A 19,003-nucleotide genomic window follows, 5' to 3' on the forward strand; every position below is an offset into this window, starting at 1 on the left:
GTACAGGGTCTTCCAGGTGGTGTGAAAGGTGAGAAGGGTGAGCAAGGAGAGCCTGGAAAAAGAGTAAGTGTTACAGCTACTAATATTCTTTGCAAAAATCTTTAAATGTGTGTTTAATTTTATTCTTTCCTCTTAAATCCTACTTTCATTGCCTCAAAATGTCACAATTGAATAAATAAAATATTTTTATTTATTATAATATTGGAGTCTAAAATGGCTACTTAATATAGTCCAAGGCAGAAATAAAAGTTGTTATATTCTTTAACCTTACACCTTCTAAATAACAAATTTACATTCTTGCATTTCTTTGAATCCTATAGGGTAAACCGGGCAAAGATGGAGAGAATGGCCAACCAGGAATTCCAGTGAGTAGTTAAAGTTCATTCCCCACTGCCAATAAAAAAGGAAAGAAACAGAGAGAGAGAGAGAGAGAGAGAGAGAGAGAGAGAGAGAGAGAGAGAGAGAGAGAAGGTAGGGAGGGAGGGAGGGAAGGAAGGAAGGAAGGAAGGAAGGAAGGAAGGAAGGAAGGAAGGAAGGAAGGAAGGAAGGACGGAAAAGAAAGAGGCAAGGTAGAGAAGTAGGAGGGCAAAGAGGCTTGGATTTGGAAATTGTTCAAATGATAGAAATTAACTTTTCTTTCTCTTTTGAATATGAATCTGAAATTCCTGTTTCTTTTTAAGTCGAATTTATTGAGTTATAATTTTAGAATTTGTATGCAGTAAAATAAACCATTATTATTCTACAGTTCTCTGTGTTTCGACAAATGTGTACAGTTGTGTAACCAGCTCTATAATCAAAAACAGTTCTGTCACCCTCAAAAGTTCCTTCATATTCCTTTTGTAGTCATCTCCTCTCCCTCCACCACCCAAAACCCCTGGCAACAATTGATCTTCTCTCTATCTCTATAATATTACCTATTCTTGAGTATTATGTAAATGGGAATCTTATTGTATATAGCCTTTTTAATCAGGATTCTTTTATATAGCATAGTACATTGTACTGTATATCAATAGTTCACTTATTTTTATTGCTGACTAGTATTTGATTATATAGGTGTACGCAGGTTTATTTATGAATTAAGCCATTGAAAGATATTTTGGTTGTTTCTGGTTTGGGCCAGCACGAATAAAATTGGTATAAACATTCACCAACAGCTTTTTGTGTGAATATATATTTTTTTCAGTAAAAGTTTTGACATACAATTCTAATTAATACAAAGAGGAAAATTAAAAACATGTGAGTCCAGCAGAATTATTTCCTGCAGCTTCAATATTAAGAGTATCCACAGTAGATATTAAAAGAGGTTATCAAGAAGAGTTAGAAAATTTGATGACATTTGGAAAGCATTTTGAAGGAAAGGGATTATTCTTAACAAAACTGGATGTTGGAAGTAATAAAATTAATGTAAATTGGTTTACAGGTGATTTTGTTAAACAGACAGTCCTCATCTTATAAATTCTATATTCACAAATGGCTTAAATATATAAAATGGTATAAGAGGGCATAAATTCAGGGCCTCAGTCCTGACTTCTTTTGGAACAATTGCTCTTCGTTTCATGATTTAGGCAGTCACGATTTTCAACAATTTGTCTCTGATCGTTTTCTACAGATATCCTCAGGGAAAAGGCTGTTCTCTGTACTGGGTGAACTCAAGTCAGGCCAAATCAAGATGGGGACTATTGGGGACTGTTTGGGAATCACCAGACAAATGAAATAATGACACTTCTCTGGGAATGGGGCTTTGAAGAAGCTCCAACCCAGTTCTTTCCCCTGCAGCTGCTGCCAGGCTACTGTTTTTTAACCTTAATTGTGTGCTGTTGGTTTTCAAGGCTACTGCAAAGCTGAGGAATGGTGATAGGAATAGAGCAAGTTAAAATGCCTCAAAGCTCCGCATTCTTAACCAAGATTCGGACATTTTTATTTTAAATAAATGCTTCCTGAATAGCTGCATGTTTTTGTTTATAGAGTTCTAAAAAGGTTGACTCTGGCCATTTTTACTAGGGTTCTTGTTACTTTTATGAAGGAGAGGATTTGGGGAGGTCCTTATTCCACCATTTTTGTTGATGTCACTCTCACCTCTATGTTTTAAAGGGTTTGCCTGGTGATCCTGGTTACCCTGGTGAACCAGGAAAGGTTGGAGAAAAGGTAAGAATTTTATTACTTAGAAGTGCCCAGTTTTATTGTAGCTAACATGATCCTTTCTCTCCCAAGGTTGAATTATAAATAAAAAAGTTCTAAATAACTAGCTTTTAAATTCAAAACATACCTTTTTTATCCATCTTTTAGTGTTGCCCCTTTTTCATTGACAACTCTTCCTTTGAATTTTCATTCATTTTCTTAAAACATAGTGTGGTGGAAGTACATGAATAATTATTTAACTTTAGCATTTCCATTGTGGAAAGTTGGTCCCTTTACTTTGAACATGTTATTGGCAAAACTTTTATTCTCCAGAAAGAGGATTCAGCACCATTGGAGTGAGGTCTTCCTACTAAAAAGGCGTATAGCTGTGAATTTAGAAAGTCTTCACTAAACATTTCCATTCTCTATACAAGTATTGCCTAGAAGTCTGTGGCTAATTCTTTGTCTTTTTTTTTTCATTTGGCTATGCAGTCTGACTGGTTATTTATTTAGTTGCCTGTTTTTGAAGCAACTTTGAAAGAATTTAGGAAGCACACAATTCCCCTATTTATAGCAGATAGCAAAATACCTAGTTTTCCAATCTCTCTGGTCTCTAATTGCTTTGCATGAAAAACGTTGTTTTGCAAGCAAGGAAGGAAGAGTGTTACAAACTTGAATGTACCTGGAGGGCATATATTTTAATGGTAGTTTATCTCTAAACTAAATCTAAGTGCTATCTTAGCCTAAGAGGCATGGCTAGAATAAAGGAAGGTATAAGACCTCAGAGAATAAGATCGTTTTTCAAGTATTAAATAAAGATGTGGGACAGAGAAACTCCTTAAAAGGAACTTATGGATATATGAAAGATTTCTATGAACAATTCTCGAATGAGAATAAAGGTGTGTGAGAGACATTTACACTTAAGTCTTGGCCAGTAGAATAACAGTTGAGTACTGTGTTCTTCATGCTATTGTAGCTACTGGTTAAGGGTAGTAGTGCTGTCTGAATTTGTCTTTCATTAGCTTCTAAGAGCAAACCCACAAAATCGATTATGATTTATTAGCTGTTCCTGATGATAGTTAAGTCCATAAGCTCTATAATATCTGTCAATAATGGAAATGACACAAAATTTATGCTGTTGACAAGTTTTATGAAAAGGAACATAGCTAAATGTAAAAAGTAGTCTACGGCCACCCTGAGCAAACCTGATCCCGTCTGATATTGGAAGCTAAGCAGGGTCAGGCCTGGTTAGTACTTGTATTGGAGACCACCTAGGAAGACCAGGTGCTATAAGTATAAAAAAATAAAAAAAAATAAGGGATTGTAAACTGACAAGGTCCTTGCAATCTGTGAAGTCAACCAAGGGTTGCCTCACCTAAAAAGTAAAATAAAATAAATTTAAAAAGTAGTGATTTTAACTCATGTAGTGGTACCAATGTTTTTATTTAGCATCTTCTATAAAATATTTATAGTTCCCTAGAAAATAAGAATCTTAAAATCAATTGATGTTACACTAGAAATGTTTTAGAATCCTTGTCTGTATATAAGGCAGGAAAGTTAATTGATTTGGTCAAGATCGTGTTGCTAGTAAATGTGAGACAACATCACAGGTTTTCTTAGGCTTAGCTCAGTACTTTTTCATCTACCTCATGTTGTATTTTTCTTTAGTGTATTTTATTATGAATTTCTGGGTCTTTATGAAACTTAGTTATCTATTATGTTTTTTGAGGAAATGGATGTTTTCGTGTTTTTACTAACTTATTTTAAAATTGTATCGAACAGGGCCAAAAAGGTGACATAGGCCCAGTTGGCCCTCCTGGACTTGTAAGTTTTTTTTTTTTTTTAGTCTTCATTTATCAATGTATTAATGCATTTTCATTTTTGTGCCTTAATTGTATACTCCGTACTCTTTCCTAATAGAACACAAAATTCCAAGTCATTATCAACTATTACTGGCTTAAAAGTTTTTACATCTAAAAACTTCGGTGATGTAGACTGCAAAGTTTTTGTATTGTTCTGCCTGTGTATTAGTTCTCCATAGCAAAGTTTCAAATTTATGACATTGGGTTGTTTTGCATCATGATTGCCAAATCATTTCTCAAGTAACCAGCAGGTGGTGCAAGTGTTGCTTACAAAGATTCAATAAAAGAAACCATTGGGGAACTTGAGATTGGTCTGTTCCCCTGCAGGGCTCAGGGGGAAGACATATTTGGCCTTAATAGGTTTTCTCAATTTGTAATTGTCTTTGAGTCACACCTCTTTTTTTCCCTGAGTGTGTACCTCTAGGGGCTCTTAATAACAAATGTATGAAACTGTTCTATGAAAGAATAATTATAGGGGTTATAGATTATCTGTCATGTTTGTTTTCACCATGAAATTAAAGTCAAATATATTTCCAATATTATTAAGAATATAATTTTATTGCTACAATTTGACAAATAGGTTTTCCTTTGGCTGAAATTTGATAAGACTCTTGAATTTAGACTGCACTGAAGATGCAAAGTGCAAATGCCATGAAACCTATATGTGCAGAAATTAATTTAATTATTTTTCATCTATATTGAGTCTCAGATATTGATACTTTGTACATTACTAAATCTAATGAGGATATACTTAAAGAAAATCTTAGATAATTTTTATCCACTTTCATTTTAAAATCAGAGTTTTAGTTCTCTAAGAAATAATTTCTTTATAAAATGAGATGGTAAAATTTCAATGAATATAAGAAGAAATAGAAATTTTGAGAGTACAGTCTTATCTAGCAGTTCACTTTCCCTTTTGAACTACTATCCAAATTCTGAGTCCCATAACTCTTAGTCTCCTTCTTTCATCTGAATATTTCTTATATCCAGTAGAGCCAGGGTGAAACATAACACGTTGCCAGTAGGTGTTGGTTTGTACCTTAAACTGACAATTTCTTAAATTTAAAGCTTGTGTACCTTTATAGCACTATGAGGTTAATTTCTTTATATTTGGATTATTTAATATGAAATCCTTTAGGCACTGATATTTTTAAGAAGACAGAGAGAAAAACAATAATCCAGTTAGTTGATTTTATGAGAATGATGCACTACCTACTGCACTAACGAGGCACCTCCAGTTAGTTGATTTTAATCAATAAAGCCTTCTCAGAAGAGATTAGTTCTTTCTCTTGCTTCTATTCTTAGAGGAAGAAATAAGTGTGGTCTGATAAAGGAAAAGGTTAGAGAAAGACATTATTGATGTTTGAAATGGTATACTCAAAAGCAAAGACAAGAATGCACAAAATGCACGAAGTGGTTATAATTAGATACATCTTACTCCTAAAAATTCATTGCTAGAATTAACAGGAGATGAAAGGGGTGAGAGAGATATTGAAAACCTTGACAGAGTCAAGGGTTAAAACTAACATCAGATATAGTAAAAAATAGTGAACATTTCGAGTCATTAAACACAGAAAAATGGCTAGGATATGCAGTAGATTTAGATTCAGGGGGACAAGCTCAGAAGTATTTTTGTTAGTCCAGGTGTGTGGTAAAGATAGTAGCTGTGGCAACAGGAAAGAAGAGGGTAAATAGAGGCATTTTTAATAAAGAATGATCAGGCTTAGATAATTAGAATGAATTGAATGTGAATTTTAGAATAAGAAACATTTAAAATAATTCTAGCTCTGTAATCCTGGAGTTCAGGAGAATGGTAATATTATTACTGATTTGGGTAGTTTCTAATAAATTGAAGGATAGGCATGATCTAGAATGTGACTCATAATCTATGCAGTACTCTTAATGATTTTGCCTCCGAGCACTCTGTGAATACAATGGCACTATAATCATATGTAGCTGCTAGGTTATTTTCAGAACAAGCTACTTCTTTGAGTTCCTTTATTTTTTCCTTTCATAATAAAGGTAATTCCTAGACCTGGGACTGGTGTAACTGTAGGAGAAAAGGGAAATATTGGGTTACCTGGCTTGCCTGGAGAAAAAGGAGAGCGAGGATTTCCTGGAATACAGGGTCTACCTGGCCTTCCTGGACCTCCAGGTAAAAGGAACTATACTAATGTCCTTGTATTTATAGCATCTTTACTAATCCAGATATATATTATCATATTTCTTCTAGGGTAAATATGGAAGTAGAAGACATTAGTGTTTATTAATTGACAGAAACTTCTCAACTCTTTTTTTAAATATTATTTTATTATTAGTTTCCAGTATACAGTACACTGGTTAGACATTTATACAGTTTATAAAATGATTCCCAAAATTGCTTTTTCTCTCCTCTGACTCCCCACCTAGCCAATACATTAATGCTTAACTGCATTTCCTTTGCCATGCTTTCGATCCCTGTGACCATCTATCAAGTACTAATTCTTACTTCTTTAACCCTTCACCCGTTCTGCCAGCCCCACACCCACTCCCCTCCCCTCTGGCTGTCTTCAGGTTGTCCTCTATAGTTCTGAGTCTGTTTTTGATTAGTTTGTTCTTTTTAAGAAATTTTCAACACTTACTGCAAACTTTCTAGACAAATTCCTCAAATGTACTTTTTTAAAAAGCCAAATCAATTGAATAGTTCCCCATTACTTTATTTTTATTTTATATCATTTTTATTATGGTGACATTGCTTGATGAAATCCAGTAAGTTTCAAGTGTAAAATTCAATAGGAAGGCTTATATACATTTCATTGTGTGTTCAATTCCCATAGATAAAGTTCTTTATGTCACCACATACTAGACCACTTTGACTCCGTCTACCTTCACCCTCATCCCTACCCTCTGGTAACCACTAGTCTATTATCAATATCCATGAGTCTCTGTTTATTTGTACTCTTTGTTTGTTGCTTTTAGGTTAACATCGCTCATATAACTAATATGGGGTTTTCAACTTTTTCTGTCTGGTTTATTTCACTTAGCATGATTATCTCGAGTTCCATCCATGTTGTTGCAAATGGCAATATTTCATTTCTTCTTACAGCTGAGTAATATTCCATTGTATATATGTACCACAGCTTCTTTAGCCAATCATCTATCATAGGACACTTCGGTTGCTTCCATGTATTGCCCGCCATGCATAATGCTGCTATTAACATCAGTGTACAAATATTTTTTGGGGGGATATGGGTTTTCAAGATTTGGGGGGTAAATACCCAGTAAAGAAATTGCTGGATCAATTGGTAGATCCATTCTTAGTTTTTTGAGGAACCTCCATACTGTTTTCCATAATTGCTGTACCAATTTGCAGTCCCACCAGCAGTGTATAAGGGTTCCTTTGTCTCCCCATTTCCTCCAACATTTGTTATTACTTGTTCTGTCGATTATATCTGTTCTAAAAAGTGTTAGATGATATCTCATTGTGGTTTTGATTTACATTTCCCTATTAGCTAATGATGTTGAGCATCCTTTCATATGTTTGTTGGCCATTTGTATGTTTTCTTGGGAGAAGTTTCTGTTCGAGTCCTCTGCCTATTTTTTAATTGGATTCTTTGTTTTTCTGTTGTTATTGAGTTATATGATTTCTTTGTATAATTGGGGTATTATGCCCTTTTTGGAGGAGTTGCTTGCAAATGTATTTTCCCAGTTGGATGATTGTCTCTTTACCTTGTTGATGGCTTCTTTTTCTGTGCAGAAGTTTTGGTTTGATGTTGTCCCATTCCTTTATTTTAGTTTTTACTTCCCTCGCCTTTGAGGTCAAATTCATAAAATCCTCTTTAAGCCCAAGATCCCTGAGATTAGTTCCTATGTTCTCTTCTATGCAATTTCTTTTTCAGGTCTTATATTCATGTCTTTAATTCATTTTCAGTTAATTTTAGAGCGTAGTTACAGAGTGTAGTCTTGGCTTCCTTTTTTGCCAAAAACATACAATGGAGAAAGGAAAGCCTCTTCAATAAATGGTGATAGGAAAACTGGAAAGCCACCTGCAAAAGAATCAAACTAGACTGTTGTCTATCACCACACACCAAAAGTAACTCAAAATGGATTAAGAACCTGAATATAAGACCTGAAAGAATAAAATACATAGAAGAAAACATAGGAATTAAACTCAAGGAACTTGGACTTAAAGAGGATTTTATGAATTTGACCTCAAAGGCAAGGGAAGTAAAAACTAAAATAAATGGATGGAACTACATCAAACTAAAAAGCTTCTGCTCAGCAAAAAAAATCATCAACAAGGTAAAGAAAGAACCATCCAACTGGGAAAATATATTTACAAGCAACACCTCCAATAAGGGCCTAATATCCAAAATATACAAAGAACTCACACAACTCAATAACAACAAAAAAACAAATGATCCAATCAAAAAATGGGCAGAGGATCTGAAGAGATACTTCTCCCTAGAGGACATATATATGGCCAACAAATATTTGAAAAGATGCTCAACATCACTAACTATTAGGGAATTGCAAATCAAAACCACAATGAGATACCATCTCACACTTTTTAGAAAAGCTATTATCAACAGGACAAGTAATAACAACTGTCGGAGAGAATGTGGAATAAAAGGAACCCGTATACACTGCTGGTAGGACTGCAAATTGGTACAGCTGCTATGGAAAACAGTATGGAGGTTCCTCAAAAAACTAGGAATTGATCTACCATATGATCCAGCAATCCCTTTACTGAGTATTTATCCCAAATACTTGAAAACCCATAAACGAAAATATATTTGCACACCAGTGTTCATAGCACCGTTATTCACAGTGGCCAATACCTGGAAGCAATCGAAGTGTCCTATGATAGATGATTGGCTAAAGAAGCTGTGGTACATATATACAATGGAATATTACTCAGCCGTAAGAAGAGATAAAATACTTCCATTTGCAACAACATGGATAGACCTCGAGATAATCATGCTAAGTGAAATAAGCCAGACAGAAAAAGTAGAAAATCACATGATATCACTTATATGTTGTATATAAACCTAAAAACAATGAATGAACAGGACAAACAAACAGAGACTCATGGACATGGTTTATAGACTAGTGGTTACCAGAAGGTAGGGGGTGGGGGGAGGGGGGATGTAGACGGGGTAAACCGGGAAAATATGTGGTGACAGAGAGAAATCTAGCTATGGGAGTTGAGCACACAGCGTTAATATTTATATGTCTTAATGTTAAAGTGTATAGATGAAACTTATTGAATTTCGTTAATCATTGTCACTATAACAATAAATAAGTAAATGAATAATTTTAAAAAATAAAAATAATAAAATAAATAAATAAAAAGGCAAAAATATAAATAAACACAATGAGAGTATCTTAAAAGCAGCAAGAGAAACGTAGTTAGTTACCTACAATGGAGCACATAAGACCAGCAGCTGATTTCTCAAAAGAAACTATACAAGACAGAAGGCTTGACACCAAATATTCAACATGATGAAAACCCAGGATCTACAACCAGGAATACTTTATCCAGCAAAGCTATCATTTAGAGTTAAAGGATGGGTAAAGTGCTTTCCAGAAAAAAAAATAAGCTAAAGAAATTTATCAACACCAAGCCAGTGTTACAAGAAGTGTTGTAGGGACTTCTTTAAGAAGAAAAATCATTGGTCATGGTTCCATAGTGTAGCAGTTAACACATCTGCTTTACTCACAGAAGGTCCTGAGTTCCCACCCCAGTAGAGCTATGGTCCATGGTCTACAACCTCACCACCCTGAACAAGCCCAATGTTTGATCTCAGAAGCTAAGCACAGTAGGGTCTGGTTAGTATTCGGATTGGAGACCACCTAAGAAGACTAAGTGCTGTAGGCATAAATAATAATAAAAAAAGAAAAGAAAAAAAAATTATCGAAAACCTGAATAAAGAATGGTAATAACTACATTCCTATCAACAGGTTCCTCCCATGGAAAAGAATCTACTGCTCCAAACAAAATATAGAGTGGCTGAATGAATAAGAAAACAAGACCCCTACATATTTTGCCTACAAACAACTCACTTCAGATTAAGACACACACAGTCTAAAAGGAAGGGATAGAAAAAGATGTTGCCTTGATGGACCTAGATGGTATTGCACTGAAAGAAATAAGTCAGATAGAGAAAGACAAATATCACATGATTTCACATACATGTGGAATCTAAAGAACAAAATAAACAACCACAACAACACAAACCGAAATAAACTCATAGATATAGAGAATATTTTGAGGTGGGAGGTTGGGATGGATAGAGAAAAAGGGCAAAGGGATTAAGACACACAAATGGATATTTAAAAATAGTCGTGGAGATATAAAGTGTAGCATATGGAAAATAGTCGACAATGTTGTAATAAATATGTAAGGGGGAAGAAGGGTACTATATTTAGTGGGGTGATCACTCTGTGAGTTATATAGATCTCTTATCACTATTCTGTACAACTGAAACTAATATCTTATAGTATGCCAACTATAATTGAAAAAAGCTCTTTGAATCGTACAATGTAAGTACAAGCAACTAATTGTCTATTATATTTTAATAAAACTTAAAAAAAACCATAAAGCACTTAAAAGACAAAAGCTAATTTAAGGACAATATTTGTAACACATAGGAAAGAGTGCTAATATTTTCATTTAATAAATAAAAATCTATTAAGATCAACAAGAAAAAAAATAATGAAAATAAAAGCACCAAGCATCTTTATATTTGTTTATTAATATGCAAATTTGTAAATAACTCTATAATTAAAGAGGAAACAGAAATGGAAATTTCTGTTTTAGCAATTGCTGTATATTAAACAACTCATATCAAACTTCATTAAATACAGCCAAAGTGGTGTCCTTAATTTATCACAAAATTAGAAATACTAAAAATAAACAAGCTAAGTTGAAAAAATAACAAGAAACAAAACAACACAAACAAAATAAAAGGAAAAACTTGATAAAAGTAAAAATAAAAAACAATATTCATTCATTTTTAAAGGAAAATCTCTTAAACTAAGGTTAAAAGGGAAGTAATACCTCAACTTGATAAAACTATTTCAACAGGAAGTACAAGACCCTATAGGAAATGTCATACTTTGTGGTGAAGCATCAGGAGCATTCTTATTCGAGTCAAAAATAAGAAAAAGATACTCAGAGTCACCAATACTTTTTTTCCTTATACTGGTGATCACAACCTATGCACTAAGTCTGAAGAAAAAAAAAGAGGTAGGTGTAAGGATGGGACAAAAAAAACACATAAATTTTGGTTATCCACAACCATACGATTATCTACCCAGAAAACCTAAAATAATAAATTGATAAATTACCAGAACTTAGAATGTTTGCAAGGTGGCCAGATGAATTGCATACTTAGATAATTTGTCTTCTACACAAACAATTAAAGATTAAACATAAGAAGAAAATCCAGTTAACAATAGTAATAGCAACAAAATTCACAATAGTAATCAAATTAACCCATGAATAAACTCAACACAAGATGTGTAAGAACTCTTTGCAAAATTTAGTAAAATATTATTTAGTAATATAAAATGAATAAATAAATAAATAAATAGGTAGATATATTTAATTATTACTTGATGTGACAACTAAATATTATGAACAGGTGATTCTATCAAAATTTAATCTTTAAATTCAAATTAATCTCATTCAAAATTACAATGATTTTTTCTTGCTTTTTCAAAATTTTATTATTAATTTCAAGTATCCAGTACATTGATTAGATATTTATATAGTTCAATTGCTCTTTCTCTCCATTGGCTCTCCACCTAGCCATTACATTAATGAAACTAGTAAGCTGATTCTAAAATTTATTTAGAAGAATAAATTTGTAAGTGTAATGAAAGTAGTTTCTAAAAAGACCAAAGATGGGTATATTTTCCTTATCACTTTTGAAAACATTACAAAGCTGTAGTAATGAAAAAATTGAGTTAATGGTGTAGGAATAGACAGTGACACAGAAGAGTGTCCAGAAACTGACATGCAAACTTTGAAATGCCTCTTTTTCTCTTGCTAAAGGCTTTCTGGTATTTCTGAGATTAAAAGATAATAGTGTCAAAGAAGAGTGGGTAGAGAGTTATTAGTACATTCTAAAAGCAATAAAGTTACCTTAAATTATTCTTTCTTACACTCAGACTGGTACTTACAATATTTGAAACTTTTCAAATATTTTTTTTTCCTTTTTCCAGATGTTGATTCTCATAGAAAACAATAAGGACATAACTGGCATGATACATTAAAGGAAGATCTTATCATTACTTAATGTCTCATTGAGAACCAAAGTACTATCTCTAAAATAAGAGAATTTTGATCACCTTAATGTTTTTGTTTTCCTTAGGGACTGCCATTATGGGTCCCCCTGGTCCCCCTGGCTTTCCTGGAGAAAGGGGCCAAAAAGGTGATGAAGGTCCACCAGGAATTTCCATTCCTGGATCTCCTGGACTTGATGGACAGCAGGGGACTCCTGGCCTTCCAGGGCCTCCCGGCCCTCCAGGCCCTCATATCGCTCCTAGTAAGTTATATTTTTCTTTTATTAAGTTCTGTCATTTTTATTTTGTTTTCATTTATAAGTGAATCTAGCTGAAGGTTGGCATCATTCTTTGCATTTCTGATATGTAAGAGTTTCTACTTCAGCTTCTGTTTTTGATTGTTAGTGATTATTTGAAGTTTAAATTTGCTCTTCAAATTCTCACTGGTATTATATTTTTCTTTTGCTTTTAGATAGTTGTATTACTGTGGGGAAGTAACTGAAAATAGGTCTTTTTTTCTAGCTTGTCAGGCTTCCTTTTTGTTTAGTGTTCTGGATATTCACAATAAGCTTGCTATCCTTTCTTTATCTTATCTCAGTTGATAAGATATGTGAAGAAGGCCCTCCAGGACCTCCAGGATCTCCAGGTGACAGAGGACTCCAAGGAGAGCAAGGAGTGAAAGGTTTGATCCCTATATTTTTTCCTTGATTCTTTCAAATCATCAGCAAAATCCCTTATATCCTCCGCTCTCCCTTAGCCATTTACTCTCATTACCAGTAATACGCACTTCCATGCTCTTGATTTCATGAGTCCCATTTTCTGACCACCGTCTCCTATCTTTTTAGGTTATTACCTCTAATAACCTAACTCCTACAGTACTTCAGCCTCAATGAGACCTCTGTGAGACTATCTCTCAACCTTTTGGTGTTTTTTCTCCCTCTTAACCTAGGTTAAACTTATGATCAACCGTCGTAATCAATCCCCTGCATAAACCTTTACTTCTTTACCCTCCACTCCCTTCGTTGTACTTGGAACAAAAGCATAGCCCTGGTAATTTCAAGTTACCATCTCTTCTGAGCCTGTACCCTCTCTTCTCCATTCATACTTCTAACACCTCCTCTTCTATTCTCATTTTAAGATTCTCACATTTATTTCTCCTCCACTGACCAATTGAAGCAATAACAAGAGAACTTTTATAGATTGCCATTGTGATATTTACCCACCTACATGCATCTGTGCCCACATCTTCTGCCTTCCTGCCTATTATTGTTAATACGCCTATCTAAAGCGAATTCTTTTATTTTTACAATAGATTCCAGTCCCTCCTATTTCCCCCAAGGATTTTATTCCACAAATTCTTGCCTCTCCCAGATCATCAATTTTTTGTTTTTATTGGGTCATTCCCAGAAACATACAGATGTGCTTTTTTCACCAATCTAAAAAATACCTTATCATAATCCCACTTCCCCTGCCAGAAACTGCTCTATTCCTCTGCTCCAATGTACAGCAAAACTCAAGAATTTTCTACTATCTCTATATACTCTCCTCTCATTTTCTTTTAAACATACTCCAATCAGGATTTTACTGCCTCCCACCACACCACTCCATAGATGGCTGCTTTCGTCAAAGTCACCAGCAGCCTGTCCCCTGCTAATCCAAATGTCAAGTCTCTATCCTTTTTCACTTGACCTTTGCATTCTTCAAATACTTCCTCACTTGGTTGCAGTACATTACAGGTCCTGTTTCCTTCATACCTCCTTGGAATATTTCACACACACACACACACACACACACACACACACACACATACACATGCAGTCCTCACTTAACGTCATTGATAGAGTCTGCAACTTCAAGTTAAACAATATATAATGAAACCAGTTTTGCCATAGGCCGATTAATCTAAACAAGAGTTAATTTCCTATAACATCTCATCAATTTTATAACAAAATGACAATGAATGAAATGACATTATTTGAGGGCCTTCTGTGTATGTATGAAATATATAATTTGTCTCCTATCATCCATCTTTCTGCCTATCTATAAATACCTCTATATATAATATCCTGTGTAACTACCATCTAAATCAAAATATAGAACTGTTCCAGGACTCTAGACGACTCTCTCATGTCCTCTAGTCATCACTCTAAAAGATAACCACTATTTTATCCTCTATTATAAATTAGTTTGCTTAATGTTGAACTCTGTGTAAATGGAATCATACAATATGGGCATTTTTGTTTCTGGTTTCTTTTGCTTAATTTTATATCTATGAGATATAGCCAGATTTTGTTTGTTTGCAGTAGTTTGTTTTTCACTGCTCTTTAGTATTTTGTTGGACAAATATACCTAAATATCCTTTCTAATTTTAACAGACATTTGGTCTTGGGCTATTATGAGTAAAGTTGCTATGAACATTCATATACGTACATTTTGTAGGATATAAGCATTCATTTCTGTTGTGTATATACCTGGAAATGTAATTGTTGGGTTATAGGGTAGGTATAGGTTTTGTTTCCATAGATATCACCAAACCATTTTCCAAAGTGGTTGTAGTTTCCATTTCCTTGATAACTTATTGATGCTGAGCCTCTTTCCTTATAGTTTGTATATTTTGTTTGCAACTTGCCTTTTTCCTATTTTTAATTGGGTTGTTGGATCTGAGCATCACAGCTGTCTTCTCCAGTTGTTTAACTTGCTTTTTTACTCATGTCTTTCCTTGAACAGAAGTTATTAATTAAAATAAATTTAATTATTAATTCCTTTTTTATTGTTAGTGCTGTGTATGTCCTGTTTTACAATATTTGCTTACCCTAAGGACCTGACAATATTCTTGTTTTCTTCTAGAAAGCTTACCATTTGCCTTTCATGTTTTGATCTTTGATTTATTGTCAATTAATTTTTGAGTATAGTTTAAAAGAGGGATCAAAGTTCATTTTTCCCCCACATGGATATCCAGTTGATTCAGTACCATAATATGAAAGACCATCCATTTCTCACTGAATTGCATTAGCATTTTGTTTTAAAACTTCTGACTGTATACATGTGAGTCTTTTTCTAATCTCTCTATTTTGTTTCATTGTTTTATTTTTTTCTCCTTGTGCCAATTCCAGACTGTGTAAATTATTGTAACTTTATAGTAAGTCTTGGCTTACTTTGTACTTCCATATGTATTCTAGAATTTTCTATCCAATTTTTAATTTTGGAATGCCCCAGAGAAAAGCCCTTATTCCTCTTCTCTTCTAAACTAATTCATTGTCTTATGACATTAAATACCATCTGCTTGCCAATGACTTCCAAATTTATGTCTCCTGTCTAGATGTAAGCCTTGTCCTCTAGATTAGTATATTCAACTGTCTACTTAACATTTGAACTTCACATCTTGATCAAGTTGGAGTTCTATTTCTACTACCTCCTTCCCCATAATTTTTTTCAGTAACATCTTTCCCTTCTTTCTTAAAAGCAGGCTATGCTAGCCTTCTGGTCGCTTAGGCAAAAAAGCTCAGAGTCATCCTTGATTCCCCTCTTCTTTTATGTTGTATATGTGATCCATGAGAAAATCTCATTGGTTTTACATTAAAATATGTTCAGAATCTAACCCATTCTCATATTAATTGCTGTCACTCTGGAATGAGTTCCCATCCCTCCTAGATCACTGCTGCAGCAGTAGCCACTTAAATGGTACCCTATTTCCATCCTTGCACTTAGATTTTGTTCTTAACATAGCAGCCAGAATCATCCTTTTAAAGTTAAGTTATATCACTTTGCTTTTCTCATTTCACTCACAGGAAAAGCTACAGTCTTTATGGTGGCCTAGGTGATGTTTTATGATATGCCACTCATCATAACCTGTTAACTGTCTGACCTAGTTCCCCTTTCTTGCTCTACTCTAGAAATCTGATTCTCTTGATGTTCCTTGTATATCCCAAACTTGGCTATTCTTTTTGCCTGGAATACTCTATACTTATTGTGCACATGCCACATCCTTCAAGTTTTTTATTATCTGTCATCTTCTCAAAGAGGTCTATCCTGACCACTCTATATAAAATTTCAAATTGCCACTCATTGCTAGCATAACCAATCCCATTTACCCAGCTCTGTATTTTTCCTATAAACATAACTCCTTTTAATATATATGTATATATGTACATATATAATTTAATAATTTTTTGCCTTCATTGTTTATTATTCCTTTCCACTGGTAGAATGTGAGCACTGTGAAGACATGGATTTTTGTCTGATTTGTTTATCAGTGTATCACAAGCACCTAGAACAGGGCTTGGTATACAGGGGATGCTCAGTAAATACTTATCGAATGAATTGATTCTAGTTATAGCCTTCTCTAACAACACTGTTAGGTAGGAATGTTATCCCTTAGTGCCACCTTCTTAAGAATCAACCTAAAGAAGGTAGACAAGTAAATTTTTTTTTCTTATGGTTTGCTCTAGGTGACAAAGGTGACACCTGCTTCAACTGTATTGGAACTGGTATTTCAGGGCCTCCAGGTCAACCTGGTTTACCAGGTCTTCCAGGTCCTCCAGGTAAAACATCCTGCCTCTGGGCAACCTTTTAAAATATGTCTTGGCTAGCTTTTAGTGAGTTTATAGTTTTAAAATGATGTCAACTTCTCATTTTATAGCTAGTCACTCATATCTGTAAATAATTAAATATGAAATGCCTCTATCTGCAGTGAAATAAATTACGCCCTTGTTTCTAATACCTGAAGATACCAACATTTTCTATTGAAGAATTTTGACAATAGTATTCCAAGAAAAAAATATCTTTCCTATTTACTGTATGGTGACAGAAAGAACTTATGCAGAATCAGACTTCTTTCTTTCAGAAAATTGGGGCAAAAGTTCATAATGCCTGGCCCCTGAGTATAGATTCCAGCGGCAGAGTTTCTTACCATTAGACATGTATCACATGTTGTCATTAACGAACTTCTAATGGAATTTGGTAACCAGCTACCACATATTCCTCTTTCCATGTATAACTTCTCCTTCCTGTTTCCAATCAGAATCATATTTGTTATCCATCAGACCAACAAATCTTTTATTCAACTGCCTCTTGGGATATCTCAATATTATATTCTCTTGAAGTCACACATTATGACTGTGTCAGGCCAGAGAATAAACACCAGATCTCTTACCTTTGTGTCTAGTGTGTTTGCCAAGCAAACCAATTCATTTGACACCTGGAAATAGATTTTTAGCAAGTCTTTTGTGACTGCCACTGGAAGTTAATAATCTAGCCTTGTACCTCCAGTATAGGTGTTCTCAAACTTGCACCTGCAAAGTTTCCAATTCAGTAAATCTGGGGCTAGGGCCCAAGAGTTAACATTTCTAACCAGTACTCAGATGACGCTGATACAGCTGGTTCAGGGGCCCATTTTGGAAATGACCGATTTAATAATATTTTCTCTAGCCTTTGAGTACCAAACATTTCTTTAAACAAAATTTTGAGGAGTAACAAACCAAAGAAAGAACTGATAAGGATGTAGGAAAATTGTTTAAGTCAGAACAATGAAAAGTATGCAAATTTTGTCCTTATCACCTTCTCCCCTCGGCAATGAGATAGTTAAAGGTGCCTGAGTACCTCTGTGCATAGTACTTCGTAGCTGTGGGCTCTTGAGAAGATTTGGAGTTGGAAATACCTAAGGATACAATATTGTATGTAACACGAAATGTTAGATTTACCTAAAAGAAAGAATGATTTCTTCATTTTGAGAGCATAAAATTGGAAAATAAAAATATGACCTGTTAAATGGGAATGAGTGGGATTGTTATTTTAAAACTTGACTTCCTGACTTGCTGATTTTTCTATGCTTTGTCATGAGTTCAAGCTCAAAGCTCACTTTATTTGTGTGTGTGTGTGTGTGTGTGTGTGTGTGTGTGTGTGTGTTAGGATCTCTTGGTTTCCCTGGCCAGAAGGGCGAAAAAGGAAACACTGGTGCAACTGGTCCCAAAGGATTAACAGTAAGTTTCGAGTTTATTATAGAACAAAAGAAGTAGAAGACAGACATTTATACTTTGATTTTCACTCATGGATATATATAAATTTAGTTTTTTTATTATTTTATGATTTGAGTCCTTGATTCTCTTTTAATCACATGGCTCACTTGATTTATAGCTTTGTAAACTAAATGTTTTTGGGTGAGTTGATGGGATATACTGGAGAGAAAGTATTATTAAAAAATAAACTTATTTCTCTTTATTTTGCCTCCTTCTTTATTTTTTCCCCTTTTAGGGCATACCAGGAGCTCCAGGTGCTCCAGGCTTTCCTGGACCTAAAGGTGAACCTGGTGACATCCTGACTTTTCCAGGAATGAAGGGTGACAAAGGAGAGATTGGTTACCCTGGAACTCCAGGACTCCCTGGTTCACCTGGCACCCCTGGACAGGATGGATTACCAGGGCTTCCTGGTCCCAAAGGAGAACCTGTGAGTTGGTTTGATATTCTTGATTTTGTGATGTCAAATTGTTACTTAAGGATGTTTCCTAAGATGTGCCTGGTACTGAGATGAACATCCAATTGATGCTTAAAAGAATGTGATTAATGTATAGAAATGGTACATTATTATGAACCATGTAGGGTTTCTTTACCACTCTTTTTTCATAGTTGTTTTATAAATTTCTTTTTAACCCATTACTATATTGAGTAATATCAGCTAAAACAGCTGGACAGGAAAGTTAAATTGCTTATGGGTCATTGGCAGGCTCCCCTTCTCTTACTCCGTATATCCTGGGTTTA

General features: G+C 34.4%; 1 protein-coding gene across 5 annotated transcripts in view; it reads left to right on the plus strand.

The window, feature by feature from the left end:
- Window positions 1-19,003, plus strand: part of COL4A5 (collagen type IV alpha 5 chain) — a 230,575-nt gene that overhangs the window by 130,689 nt on the left and 80,883 nt on the right. For all 5 annotated transcript variants that reach the window (XM_036227179.1, XM_036227178.1, XM_036227180.1 and 2 more), the window contains exons 15-24: window positions 7-63; window positions 321-365; window positions 2,092-2,145; window positions 3,901-3,942; window positions 6,003-6,135; window positions 12,341-12,514; window positions 12,850-12,933; window positions 16,700-16,792; window positions 18,159-18,229; window positions 18,501-18,692. In XM_036227179.1, coding sequence (XP_036083072.1) covers window positions 7-63; window positions 321-365; window positions 2,092-2,145; window positions 3,901-3,942; window positions 6,003-6,135; window positions 12,341-12,514; window positions 12,850-12,933; window positions 16,700-16,792; window positions 18,159-18,229; window positions 18,501-18,692 — 945 coding nt within the window. The remainder of the gene's footprint in view (window positions 1-6; window positions 64-320; window positions 366-2,091; window positions 2,146-3,900; window positions 3,943-6,002; window positions 6,136-12,340; window positions 12,515-12,849; window positions 12,934-16,699; window positions 16,793-18,158; window positions 18,230-18,500; window positions 18,693-19,003) is intronic.

This window comes from Rousettus aegyptiacus, unplaced genomic scaffold (assembly GCF_014176215.1).
Source record: "Rousettus aegyptiacus isolate mRouAeg1 unplaced genomic scaffold, mRouAeg1.p scaffold_m13_p_9, whole genome shotgun sequence".
Classification (NCBI taxonomy): domain Eukaryota; kingdom Metazoa; phylum Chordata; class Mammalia; order Chiroptera; family Pteropodidae; genus Rousettus; species Rousettus aegyptiacus.